Source organism: Bos indicus x Bos taurus, chromosome 16 (assembly GCF_003369695.1).
Source record: "Bos indicus x Bos taurus breed Angus x Brahman F1 hybrid chromosome 16, Bos_hybrid_MaternalHap_v2.0, whole genome shotgun sequence".
Classification (NCBI taxonomy): domain Eukaryota; kingdom Metazoa; phylum Chordata; class Mammalia; order Artiodactyla; family Bovidae; genus Bos; species Bos indicus x Bos taurus.
In genome coordinates, this window is record NC_040091.1 from 64,229,371 (window position 1) to 64,243,250 (window position 13,880).

Consider the following 13,880-nt stretch of genomic DNA (forward strand, 5'->3'; position numbering starts at 1 on the left):
TACTGGAGCAGGTCGCCATTCCCTTCTCCAGGGCTTCCTCCAGGCCCAGGGATTGAACCAAGGGCTCCTGCATTGCAGGCAGATTCTTTAATAAGGATGTGCCAGATGTTTTGGTGATACACACTTGAGCAGGGTCTTTGTCACTTACAGGGACCCCATTGTAATGCCCGTTATTTATTGTATCACAAATACAGCTGCTTCTCCAGACCAGAGAGGGGCCCATGGGCCCAACATCCTCGGCCTCACAATGACAGTTTCTTGGAGGAAATCAGACTTCTTCTCTTTTTGGCTCTCTCTCCTCGTGCCTCCTGGGGAGAGCAGCTTTTATTTCTAAGTAAGAAAAATCTGTGTTTTCTCTTGCTTTCTTTCAAATGTAAAGAAATCAGCCAAGGAATAATACGAAAGTCAGCTCTCCCTTCTCCTGTTTCTCTGAGCACCCTGGAAACAGCTGACTGATGGGCAGAGATGAAGGGGAGACTTGGGCTGAAAGGAGCTTTTACTTGTACTTTGGAAAAATGTTAGATTTATTGTTTGTAAACACTCAGAAGCTAATTTTTAATTGAAGCAAAGTTTACATACAATTACATAGATCTGAAGTGTTCTAGTCTTTGGATTTTTATAAGTATAATATATATATATTTATTTAACTACCATATGTGTGTGTATATATATGTTTATATATATATGTATGTAACCACCATATACCTATATATATGTAGCTGTCATATATATGTGTTTATCTGTGTAACCACTATATAATGTATATATATGGTTATATATATATATGGTTATATATATATATGTAACCACCACTGCAAGCTATTTCTCTCTAACATTTTTCATCCACTCATCCCTTCTTCATTCCCAAATTCCCTTATGCCCCTCCAATCCTACTTTAAGCTTAGCTGAATATGAGTTTAGCTAAAGTTAGCCTTCTGACCCCACAGGTTAGCTTGGCCTGTTTGGTGCGAACAGCCTCCCGTGGCATGTTGTCTTCCGTGTCTCCTTCCTCCGGCTGTCCGTGATGGGTGTGGGATTCATCACGTTGTAGCGTGTGCTTTGTGGGATTCATCACGTTGCGTGTTTCAGTTCCCTTTAGCGCTTACGTCATGCTCTGTCATGAACACACAGCACTATCTTTATCCTCCCCTGTTCTCCTGTCGATGGAGATGCAAGATGTTTTCAGTTTGGGGCTGTCATGACCAAATCTGCTGTGACAGTTTGTACAGAAGGCCTTTTGAGGATACACTCATTCCGCCGGTAAATATCTAGAGGTGGGCTCCCCGGGTTGTGGGGTCACTTGTGCTTTTTGCAACGGTCAGTGTGTGGAACCGTGGCCATTTCTAACCCACAGGTTGTCCCCGGTGCTCCACAGGTGAGGGTAAGCTTGGCACAGGACTGAAAACGCTGTGCATTCCCCACAATCCCCTCATACACATTCTTCCATTGGAACCTCCACTGGAAGTGGCAAGGCACCCCGGGCTGTCTCTCCTGTTTGAGTGGGGGAAGACACTGTGGCTCTGCGAGAGGAGCTGATGGAAAGAGTTGATGACCTGTCTTCTGAGGGTAGAGCTGGGACTGGAATCCAGGAGGGCTGGCTCGTGGGCCTTGCTCATTTCGCTGGGCCGTTTCTCCTGGGAAGGCACAAGACAGCAAGAAGAAGCAGGTCAGGAAAACTCTTCCAGGAAACACAGAGTTAAATGCTTTACACACCCTTTCATTTGGCTTTCCAGTTGACGAGCCAGGATAAAACTCCTGCCGTGATCCAGAGGGCGATGTTGAAGCACAATCTGGACTCGGACCCGGCCGAGGAGTACGAGCTAGTGCAGGTCATCTCGGAGGACAAAGGTAGGCACGTGTCCTCTTCAAACCAGGTCGCCCCCGTGTGAGACGACTCTACGTGGGTACAGTGCCTGTTTTAAATGGAACCAAGTTGGGGGGGGTGGGTATTTTTATTTACTTACTTATATAATTAATTTTTTGTTAATTGTCATTGGAGTAGAGTTGCTTTACAATGTTGTGCTAGTTTCTGCTCTACAGCAAAGTGATCAGCTATATGTATACCTATATCCTCTCTTTTCCAAGTGGGGGTTTTGAATTGCCCAAGAGTGGAGTTGTGTGGGGAACCATGCCGTCACCTCACTTGTTAATTCTCTCAGGCCAGCCCCCAAACAAACCTTGTTTTTTCTGCAGTTTTGCTAAGCATGCCTCCCGCCCATTCTCTGTAAATTTCTTGTCAAGCATTCTTGTAGGAAGACTTCCCTCCCTGTGTGGGGTGGGGGTAGGTGGAGCCTGTCTGGTCTTTGCCAGTGGCCATCTACCTCCGTTACCCAATAATGCGTGTCCAGGTTGTATGTGAACCTGAAATGTAGCAGTTGCTGCAATGACTTCTCATTGTTTCAGTTAACCATTTATGAGAATTCAGCCTTCAGTTGCTCTTTACTCACTTGATCTTCAAGTAGCAAAAGCTTCTGATGCCAGGAGTGTAGAAGGTTCTTGACCTAACGCTTATTGAAGCAAAGAACCCGTGAATATGAAATGCAGCAGTTTGCCGAAGAATCCATTAATTAAAGAAATCTCCTTCATGGAAACTCTGGGCAGATAATCCCCCTGAATGTATCAGTTTGTTAATTTGCATTGGGGTTGTCTTTGTTGAGAGGGCTTCCCTGGTGGCTCAGACGGTAAAGTGTCTGCCTACAGTGTGAGAGCCCTGGGTTCGATCCCTGGGTCAGGAAGATCCCCTGGAGAAGGAAACGGCAACCCACTCCAGTACTCTTGCCTGGAAAATCCCATGGACAGAGGAGCCTGGTAGGCTACAGTCCATGGGGTCGCAAAGAGTCGGACACGACTGAGCGACTTCACTTTCTTTCTTTCTTTGTTGAGAGGAGGAGGCAAGCTGGTAGGTGACTTGTCTATGCCACGGCACATCCGAGAAAGTGACTCGACCAGAATAAGTCTGCTTTCCAAGTGCAGAAGGAACAGCCAGTATGTTGACTGAGGCCAACCCTGTTTGCTGACTGACCCAACACACTGACCAACGCAGGTGTCTCGTTGTGGGACTGTTCCCCAACAAGCATTCCCCCTGTAAAGGAAAAGAAAGAAACTTCACAAGGTGGGGATTCGCAAAGGGAGCAGCTACTCGTACCCCATTTACCCAAAAAATCACCCAGGGCTGTCATCTCGGGCCCAGACAAGAGTGGGCCAAATTCGAATAATAACCTTTTCCAAGCAATGAAAAGCCACAGCCTCAGAAAAAACTGTTTTCCCACTGTCTCTTGGAAGTTTTCTCATTTATCCAGCTGAGCCCAAGGTTGTAGGGCAAACCTTTCTCAGTTATATCTTTTAGTGTAGTTACTGTTAAAAACCTAAGCCTACAAAGTGGTCTCTTGGGTTTTACCACCCACATCGCCCCCAAGCCAATGCAAGGTGAGACCTGGTGGGTCTGAAGATCCAGGAGTCCCGAAGCACAGCTGGGGCCTGGCTGCATTCAGCACTGGGTGGTGGCGGGTGGGCGGCCTGACCTCTCTGGGCCTTGGTCTGTAATTAGTTAAATGGAGACAGTACCCTACTGGCCCCTCATGCATCATGGGGAGATGGTGACAGGAAATAATGTACCCGAAAGAGATACAGTACAGATATATATATATATAGCTGTGAGGTAAGTTGTTACTGACCTCAGGAATATGTGGGCAAGAGACTGGGGACACTTTCAGGGAATTATCCTTTATGGAACACTTGTGCAAAATGTAGCAGAGTCCCTTGGAACCTGATCGCATCCGTCTTAGCGGTGGAATCTCCGTGTTTGACGTTAACGTTAGTTTGACTTACTCCAGTTCTGCAATCACAGACCTCGCCTGGCTGCCTCCCTTACTCCACTGCTACAAAGCTGGTTTTGCACACTTTACCTCTTTAATTCCCTCTTGATTTTTAAAGATATCCCTTACCCCTGAGTGCTAAAGAGTGTATACCTCCTTTTTAAAGTAAAGATGAATTTAAATCACTTTGCTCGATAACTTCATATTATACTTGAAACAGTCCTTGTTCAGAAATTACAGTTATCTAGTTGGGACTCATTGAAATAGACAGTTGTTTAAGTTTTAACAGATATAGCCTATCTTGTCTGGTTTCCCTTTAACATTAAAATGCAAGCCCTTAATGAAGCAAGCTGTCAAATGGTATAAAATACTGACTTGGTTTGGGATTAATTTAAAAATGTTCTGAAGACCCAAGTAAAGATTTCTGGAAAGTGCTGTAGATTTTCTGCCTTTTTCTCCATGTCATCGGATTCACTTAGTCTCTGAGAAAAATTTCATATTGGGTAGAAAATGAACCACGGAAGGCTGGAAACCCCGGGCTCTGCTGCTAGTCCTGCCATTGACTAGCTGTGCACACAGGAATGTCTCTTAACTCCTCCAGGCTTCCGTTTCCTATTCTACGTCCCTCCAGCTAAAACATCCCACATTTGAGCATTTTGTTCACAGCTTGAATTTCCAAGATTGAATTCACACTTAAATGTTTTAAATTGGGATTGGGAAATGGTTGAAACCAATTTGGTGTGACTGAGTGATGGTCATTATCCAGCTCTGCTCACATTCTAGGAACAAATGGCTATAATTCCAGCCATGAATCTGGGCAAAATTTCCATCTGCCATGGTCAGCACTGGGCTGACCTGCACAAGCTGACCACCTTCTCTTCCCTCATCTCTCTCATTTTTTTTTTTTAGAACTTGTGATCCCAGACTCGGCAAATGTCTTCTATGCCATGAACAGCCAAGTGAACTTTGACTTCATCTTACGCAAAAAGAACTCTGTGGAAGAGCAAGTAAAACTGCGTAGCCGGACCAGCCTGACGTTGCCCAGGACAGCTAAACGGGGCTGCTGGAGCAACAGACACAGCAAAATCACCCTCTGAAGGCAGAGACCCAGGCTCCTCACTTGCCAAGGGCAGGATGGGGCTGAGAATAGGCCATCGTGATCACAGCTACCACTCAGTGTTAGAGGGTCATTGGTGAAGTGGACTGAGGTTTGTTGAGCAACTCTGGTGTGCAGGGCACTACGATGGGCATCGTGGGGAAATCGGAGATGAGCTTGACACAGAAAGGATGACGGATTCACTGATTCTCTTTGACCTGAGATTGAAATGCAAAATTATCTGCATTTATAAATCTATATGTATGTACACATATGTGGTATGTGTGTGTATATATATAAATATGAGGGACTTATGGGATATTCTGGACTACGGGAAAACAAATTTGCACAATGGCCTGGGAAGTCGAGGTCACTTTTTACAGGGAAACAAGGAACTGAGCACCTCGTCTCACACCTCCCAAGTAAATGGAATCAACCCGAGGATTACAGACTGTCCTTTGTGCCAGTATTATAAGAAGTCCAAACTGTTTTTATAAAGGGAGAGGATTACTTTCTCAATCAAGTGCCACCAGAAAAGAACCACTGCAGAGGTGGGAACTGCCACAGGCTGAATGAAAGGCCACGTCAGACAGGGTTTGGATGAGCCAGTGGCTTTGACCTCTGCTTGCATTGGCCAATGCATCGGCTACCCCAGGGAGGGCGAGGAGCAGCTTCGGAGGCCCCTCTGAGCCACTGACCCAGCCGTCATGACGCCTCTGGAGGCAGTGCAAGCCCATTTTGATTTCTGGTAACGGCATCGTGTGTCTCCCACCCCCTAAAGAACATATCACAAGCATTTCTTGCACACGTAGCCATGTTCTTTGGTAACGTATCAGCCAGAAAAGAAAGCTCAGAATGATGCTGACTCACTTGGACTCTGATCTGTCTCAGAATGCCACTGCTTCACTGTTTCTTTCTGATTGCCTTCTGCATGTGAAACTATGCGTCTGCAGTGTTCTGCCATCTGGATCGTAGTACCTCTATGTATTAACGTGCAATTTGTTCCTCAGGTGTAGAAATTCCTACTGCGGTTGACTATGTCTGATCATTTTGAGACCTGTGAAAGATTTCTCAACAGCCGTCGTTCTGTGAATAGCCCCCTGCAGATGTTCCCAGCTGAGAGTAGTGTCCTGTTTTTACTAACTTCTACAGCCTTCCTGTGCCTAGTCATGGGGACAGAGATGGGGCTTTGCGTACTATCCAGACCATTTCTAGCGAGGTACACACATTCTTCCAGATGGAGTCAGTAACTTGCCCTTTCAGGTTCCCACACTGTATCCCAGTGTCAGTGTTTGTGACACTTTTGTCTCCAGTATCTCCATCGTCCTCTCCCTTCCAAATCTGAGCTGTGCTGGGGTTTGAGCTATAAAGCCATAATATGTGGGATGTTGACATGTATAAGAAGCACTTTCAGAATGTTGTCCTTTTTAAGAAAAAAAAATTCTCAAAATACCAGTTTTTATTCCAAAAATAAAGAACAGACCCAAATAAGAAGTGCAGATTGTAATGTAGAGCTTTTTCTTTCTTTTCTTCACCACCCCCCCAACACTCCCCAACCCCCCCCCACTCCCCACCCCCCTGTCCTGTAAAGAAAGACAGCTCCCAAAGGTTATGTGTGACTCATGTTCTGTAAATAGTCATATGAACTCTTCAAGAAACACCAGGGAAAATCTAGAGATTTGTGCCCTTGGACCAAAGAATGAGAATGAGCCAGGGAGGCCTCAGATTTCCTGTAGGTCTTCCTAGGTCAGACTGTACATTGTAAAGACTGACTGGTTTCAACTAGTTGAAAAGCTTTTTTTTTTTTTCCTATTTGCAAGGCATGTCTGATTTGTGCTTCTGTGCTTGGAGGAGGGATGGCCAGGGTGCTAGACATCATGGAGACTGAGGGAAATGTATCCTCAGCCTGAATTTCTTGGCTTGAAGGTCAAAAAAAAAAAAAAAATGTAGGATGGTCAGCCTGGTTTAGAGTGCAGCGACCAAGACTTACAAGTTATGCCCATGTGCTCGCCTTGTGTATTTATACTGTATATGTAGAGTCTAGATTTATATACTGCAATGTAATATATATATATATTCCTTTTATAAAAGACAATGGAAGTTACAAGTAGATAAAACATAGCTTCATTTATTTAATGCCACTTTAAATGTCTTAAATCTGTTTCCTGGTGGACTGCCGGGTAATGCTTTTAGCTGCTGACATGCTTGTCTTTCTGCCTCTCCATCATCTGTTTACCTTTTGGTTAATAAACTGATTTGGGACTTGGTTGGCATGTGCTGCTGGACTCAAAGGGATTGTATCTGGAGTGTTAACCTGGTGGATCTGGGTTTCAGATGTGTCAGTAAGCATTTTGGGAACCCACTCTGGTCCAGCTCGAGGGAGCAGAGGGAAAGCCAGTGGCCCAGTTAGGAGGGGTCCTCGCCATTGTCAAGCATCATTTGCATTCAGAGGCAAGAATGACATCTTAGGAAATCGCTGTCAGATGTGACGGCTTGCTGGAGGGCATCCTTAAGGGTAGTTTGGCTGGGGACCCTGTATAAAATCAAACTTAGGGTCCAAGGTAGGACTTTGCCTTCTTTCCAGCAGCCTTTCCTGAGTCTTCAGTTGCTACCGTCGGCACAGTTCTTGAAACCATCCTTGGTGCTCCAGAAGCCGGGAGGGCCTCTGTGGAGGGAAGAAGGAAGGTCTTCCCAAAATTCAGTCAGACCTAGGCAAGCTTCATTCAATAAATGCTCATCGGCATTCCATCATATCATTCCCCAAGAAAGGGATTCCTGAATAGATCCAGATTATCGAGTTTTCTGGGGCCCTGTGGGATATAGGAGAAAGTCAAGTAGGAGTTATAATAATTGATAATATGGGCAGGAAAAGGGGGGCCGTTTCTGGCACTAGGTGACTCTATTGTCAAGATTATCTGAGAAAATGGTTCCCTTGTTTTGTCTCCCTCCAGAAGCAGCTTGGTGACATTTTGCCTGAAGGAATAATGTCTTAAAATTTCCTTCTTTGGAGTCTTTTCAAATTTGCTGTGCGGCACAGGATCATTAGGAAGTATGCAGTCTTGCTTCACGTCCTGATCTCAGTGGTCTGGAGAAGTTTCCCCAGTGCCAACCCTCGTTTTCTGTACAGCTGTTGCAAGGGCCCCAATTACCACCTGTACCCACAGTTCCACTCTGAGAAGTGATTTCCATTGTGTTGTGCATGGCTGTTTCCCCTAGGATCTCTGTTAAAATGAAATAACTTCTGGAAGGGATGGCTAGGCGAGCCTAAAGTAACAAAGTATGAAATCTCAGTAACTTAGGGTAGTTTAGTTTTCAACATGTCGTAGGTATTGCAAATCGGGCAGCTCTGCTTAGTGGCTCCAGGATCCAGGCAGCTTCCATCTTGCAACTTAGTTCCATGGTCAAATTTTTTTCCTTCAAAATCACAGCGATGGTGGAGAGAACTCACAGCCGTTCCTGACTGCCTTACTTCAAAGGGACCGTGTCACTTCCATTCACAGTCCATTGGCCAGTCAATGGCCCCAGTCTAAGTGCAGGGGAGGTAGGAAGATGGAGGAGGACACTTGGAGTAGATGAGCATTTCCATCTCTGCCCAAAGGAGTGCTGTCTTTTCACTAGGGTACACGGCTTTGTTCATTATCCACAGTCACCAAAAAGTGTTTGGAGGAGATGACAGCGAGGACTTGAGATGGGGGCTGCACAGAGCCAAGAAGGGTTAAAGAAAGAGGTGCTCAGAGGAAGAAAAAATATTAATACAAGAGTAATTTAATTTTGTTTAGAATTAGCCTTACAGAATTTATTTTTAACATGTGGTCACCACCAATTTTCATGCTTCTAATGTGGTCCCTACTCTGACTAAACTAGGAGCTCCTTTACAGATGTAGTTGTATGTCAAATCTTTTTTATTTTAATCTAGGAAATTTAAAATGTTGACATATAAACTGTGAAATCAAATAGAAGCCAGGCAAATTTAATTAGACTCTGAATTAGAAAACCACCATTTGGTGTGGTTTCTCAGTGTCTCTGCCTAGAAAACTGTGTGGAAGTAATTCACTTACTTAACAGTCTGAGGTATTTAACATTTTCTTAAGACTTGGAAGGCATCGTACAAATCATACAGTCAACGTCCTCATATTACAGATCCCCGGGGCCGAGGCTCAGAACAGTTAAGTCACGTTCCAGAGGCTAGGGGCAGGGCTCTGAATGACCAGACTCTACTCTGTGGGTATCAGATGGGGCAGGGCTATCCTGACATATTCCCCAGAGCCTCCTGGAGCTGGAGGGAATGCCTGGGGTCTGCTGGCTCCATACCCAGCCTTCCAACCATGTGAAGTTCCACAAGCTGCCTTGGTTAGATGGGCATCTGGTTGGTTCTTTCAAGTCTCCAAGGAGAGACCTGCAGCTGGTCAGCTTTTATCCTGAGCATCATTCCATCTCACAGAAGGGGAAACAGGGCTATAAGATTACATTGCAAGTTAGCTCCTGCCTGGGATCCACGATGCACCCACAGAGTGGGTGAAAAGCACCAACTGAATGAGGCGTTAAAGGAGTGGACACCAGTGATCAGGACCGAGTACTCTATCACAGGCTTCTCAGAAGAAATCATGTTTAATCCTACCATTGTTTCCTCCCAACAACAAAATGTTGTTGAGAGAAAAATTTTGCACTGTAGTCACAATCTCTCACAATGGTATCAAGTTGAAGAAAGAAAAAAGGATGATTGAAACTGTTTCTAGATTGCTCCAGTTATTGAAAATAATACCAAGGCATCAGTTCAAAAGGGGAGAAGCATTCTAAATGAGACTGACTGCTGCCTTGCCTCCAGATGTTGATTTCTGATCCTCATTTATACAACATCTGATATCCAAGCCTCAGAGAATTGGCCTGATCAGCTGAAAAAAATTCAGTATATGAGATTTACTAGGTGGGAAGTAAACATTGGAGTTGCAAGCTTCTATGTGTGTGAGATAAAGAGTTGGGGGGAGAGAGGGCAAGAAAGCAAGAGATCGAAACATTAGACATTAATGAGAAAACAAGAAATGAGGCAGACTCTCTCCCCAGAAGCTTTGCACGCATGCAGTTTGGTGTGGGTGGGATCTCACTGCCTGGCTGACTCCCAGGCCACTTAGTATTTTATCCTCAGCAAGTCTGTTAGCTATTGCCTCATCTACAAAGTGGGGATGGAAGATAGTTTCTACCTCTTGAGGTTCATACTATTAAATTACACAGTGCTCATAAAGCACTTCTCTCTGGCGCTGACTGCGAGAGTTCACTGCTGGTATTCCTGGGAAGCCGCCTTGCCCAATGAGCAGCCACGTGGGGCACACGTGACACTCAGAGGTGGGCCCGCAGATGCCTGAATGGCACCCTGGGAAAATTGAGCCTGCCGCTGCTTTGGGGGAAAGACTGACTCATGGAGTTGGAGGGCAGCCAGGGGGCTCCTGCAGCCTGTTCCACAGCCCTGCTCCAAAAAGGCTGGGGAGAGGGGAGTGTGGGCCCAGCCTTGCCCACAGCGCCTCCTGGTGGGGCTGCAGCGGCACAGGGACCCTTGCTGGACAGGCTGGAAAGGGAGCCGCTGGCCCCGGGGAAGCAGCCCCGAGCTGGAGCGTTCCCCTCCCCGAGCCTACAGTGACTTCCATCAGGGCGCCCCCAGCCCCCCATTCTTGGCTTTCCTCTGAGGTCAGGGAGGGACCATTCTCTCACCGGAAGCTGAGTCCCGCCCCCTCCCATTCCTTTCTCCTCCCTCCCGTCTCCACCTGAACCTGGATCTTTCCCTGCAGGATGGGGCTGTCTGCTGTGACCCTCCCTCTGTCCAGGGATGACTCACATGCAGGACAGTGAGTTGTTGCTGTTCCACAAGCATCAGGGGTCCCAGGCATCCCACCTGTTCCTTTGCAGGCTGTCCCGCTCACCGCCACCTCACCTCTGCAGCACTGTGGCTGGATGGCAAGGATTAAAGAGTCATTTTAAGGGCCAGGGTCGCCACTTCCATTCCAAGCCTCTTTTCTACTATTTTGCCCCTCTGGTTCCCTGCCCTCACCACGAACCCCCACCTTCCTGGCCTGTGCGCTGGCCTTACTTCTCCACCAACAATGGGCGTGAGTCTGTTTTCTTATCCCCTCGGCCTTGCCCCTTTCTCCTGGATTCGAACCCCTGTGCTGTGCCCTGCCTCTTTTCTCTCCTAATACCCTAAGCCTGCATTCCTCTTCTGTCCCCTCCCTGCTCATGCTGTGGGCATGATTCCTCCTAATGTCCGTTCTGAACAGTAATATCCCCTTCAAGTCTTCACGATTCATGCTGGCATTTTACAAAGTAGTTAAAACCCTTCAGACAATACCATCAACACACACGTCTCAACTCCTATGTTAAGGGCTTCCCCAAACTGTCGGTTCCCTTTGGGAGAGGACACTTTGTTACAAGCTATTTTCTAAGGTCTCCGAAGAACGAGAAGAGAGGGCTGTCCAGGGCACTGAAAATCACATTCCCCCATGAGCAAGAGCCCAGACTCATTCCCCTAGAAGAGGAAGCACCGGAGGAGTCTCGTCTGGACCAGCAGGGCCACGAAGCTGGTGTTCAGACCATGGAGATTTGGTCAAAGTGCCCATTACAGAGAAACCAAGCTGAAGAAATGCCAGGGAGGGGCAGAAAAATAAATGCAGTGAATTAAAAATAGAGAGAAAACCAGTTCTCAGAGATGATTCTTCATTCTTTCCATCCTTTTTGAGGACATGCAAGAAGGTGGCTTTGAGCTGTGAGCTGCCTGCCTAGTGTGGCAGAATGATCTTAAACTAAGATCATCTCTGTGCCAATACACCTATGGGTATAAGGCCATTCTAGGCAAATTCACAGACCAGAAAGGAAGCCAGTTTCCGGCCCAACAACAAATTTTAATGGAGCCATTCCACCCCTTGCCTTGGAATCTCATTCAATATTTAGTAACACTGTCAAATATTCCCGAAAGCACACCTAGACTATTCTTGCGGCAATTCAAGCCGTTTCCTCATTCCAGGCACATGATAAGGTACCGTTTCCTCCTCCTGCCAGGAAGCCTGCACGAGCCTCTAGCCCAGCCTTACCCACAAGGGGGCAGACACCAGAAGCGAGAAAGATCCTGTCCTACAGCATGTGAAACTGAGTCTAAAAAACACAAGTTAGAACCTATCCTGAGACCCGCAGGCCCCTGGCTTTTGAGGGACAAGAGGGGAGTGTACTGCTGGGTCACATAGGATATCCCATACAGAGGGCCGCTTCACCAAGGTTGAGAAGCATGACTGACCTTCCACATACATAAAAATACAAAAAAGTTTAGACAAAATGAGACAACAGAGGAATATGTTCCAGACAGAGGAACAAGATAAAACCCCAGAAGAAGAACTAAGGGTGTTCAGTTCAGTCACTCAGTTGTATCCGACACTTTGCGACCCCATGAACTGCAACCTCCCTGAGAATGAGTTCAGAGTAATGATTGTAAAGATGATCCAAGAACTCAGGAAAAGAATGGATGCATGGAGCAAAAAGTTTTAAGTTTTTAACAAAGAATTAGAAAAAATAAAGAATAACCAGAGTTGAAGATACAATAACTGAAATGAAAAATTCACTAGAAGCAATCAATAGCAGAATAAATGAAGCAGAAGAATGGATAAATGAACAGAAGACAGAGTGGTGGAAATCACTGCCATAGAACAAAGAAAAAAAGAATGAAAAGAAAGGACAGTCAAAGAGACCTCTGGGACAACATCAAGCACACCAACATTCACTTTATACGGGTTCCAGAAGAAGAGAGAGAAAGGGCCTGAGAAGATATTTGAAGAGATAATAGCTAAAAACCTCCCTGACATGGAAAAGGAAACTATTGGAAAAGATACCATGCTATGTGGCGAACCAGAGGTCATAGGGAAGAACAGAAGTGTCTCCAGGGGACAGTGATTCCTAAGCAAAATATCATAAAAGACACTCTGCCCCGTTCACTTGCAGTGCTGAGCAATCGAGTGTTCTCTTTACTACAGCTTGAAACCTTTACCCCAGAACATCATGGAGCGTCCCTTTCATCTACAGATCTTCACATCACCTATTCTGGCAAAGTTCATTTTGTAAAACTGTGGGCATTCTTGAAAGCTAGAGGAAAATATACTGTGTGTATGCCAAGGGATGCTTTTAACTTGCTATTTAAACAAGCCCTAATAATGAGGAACAATTAATAGCTACATTTCCCTGCCTAACTCTCAGAAAGAAGTGGCTAAAATGAGGCCATTCATATAGAAAATGCGAAATCTTGGTAGTTGGGAGGGATAAATTAGGAGTTTGGGATTAATATATACACACTACTCTATAGAAAATAGATAACCAGAAAAGGGACCTATTGTGTAGAATAGGGAACTATATTCAATACCTTATAAAGAAAAGAATGAAAGAGAAAGAAAAAAAATACACATATGTATAACTGAATCACTTTCCTGTACACTTGAAACTAACACAGCATTGTAAATCAACTACATTTCAATTAAAAAAACTCTTAAAAAAAGAGAAGGCACAATTTCTAGGTAATCTGTTGTTAACACATTGTACTAAAACCCACCATCATTATTTCTCTGTTTTCCAAGCAAGCAAAAACAAAGCCAAAAACAATGTATTGGTCACCACTGACCAGACTCTTCAGCCTTGTTTCAGCAGTGCCTCCTTGACTCAGGGCCACCATCAGCCTGGTCACAGGGGAGTCCCTCCCATGTCCACTGCTCGCTTCTCATGTCTCCCCGCCCTCTGACACATTTAATCAGAGCACCTCTAGGGGAGGGAGGTTCTCTCTGAAATAACAAACACCACCACCAAACATAAAACTCGGGTGAAACGGTTATTTCCAAGGCTGCCTGTGCTGTGCTTTCCAACTGTATCACCCATAACATGCTATCTTACCAAATGACCGGCCTCACTTTCACTCTGCCTTTGTCATTAGTTAAATCTTCGGTGAATTA

The 13,880-nt window shown here is 45.6% G+C and overlaps 1 protein-coding gene across 5 annotated transcripts in view; it reads left to right on the forward strand.

The window, feature by feature from the left end:
- Nucleotides 1–7,179, forward strand: part of RGL1 (ral guanine nucleotide dissociation stimulator like 1) — a 277,599-nt gene extending 270,420 nt beyond the window's left edge. For all 5 annotated transcript variants that reach the window (XM_027565549.1, XM_027565551.1, XM_027565553.1 and 2 more), the window contains 2 exons: nt 1,734–1,848; nt 4,725–7,179. In XM_027565549.1, coding sequence (XP_027421350.1) covers nt 1,734–1,848; nt 4,725–4,912 — 303 coding nt within the window. In that variant the 3' untranslated portion in view covers nt 4,913–7,179. The remainder of the gene's footprint in view (nt 1–1,733; nt 1,849–4,724) is intronic.
- Nucleotides 7,180–13,880: the final 6,701 nt, after the last annotated feature.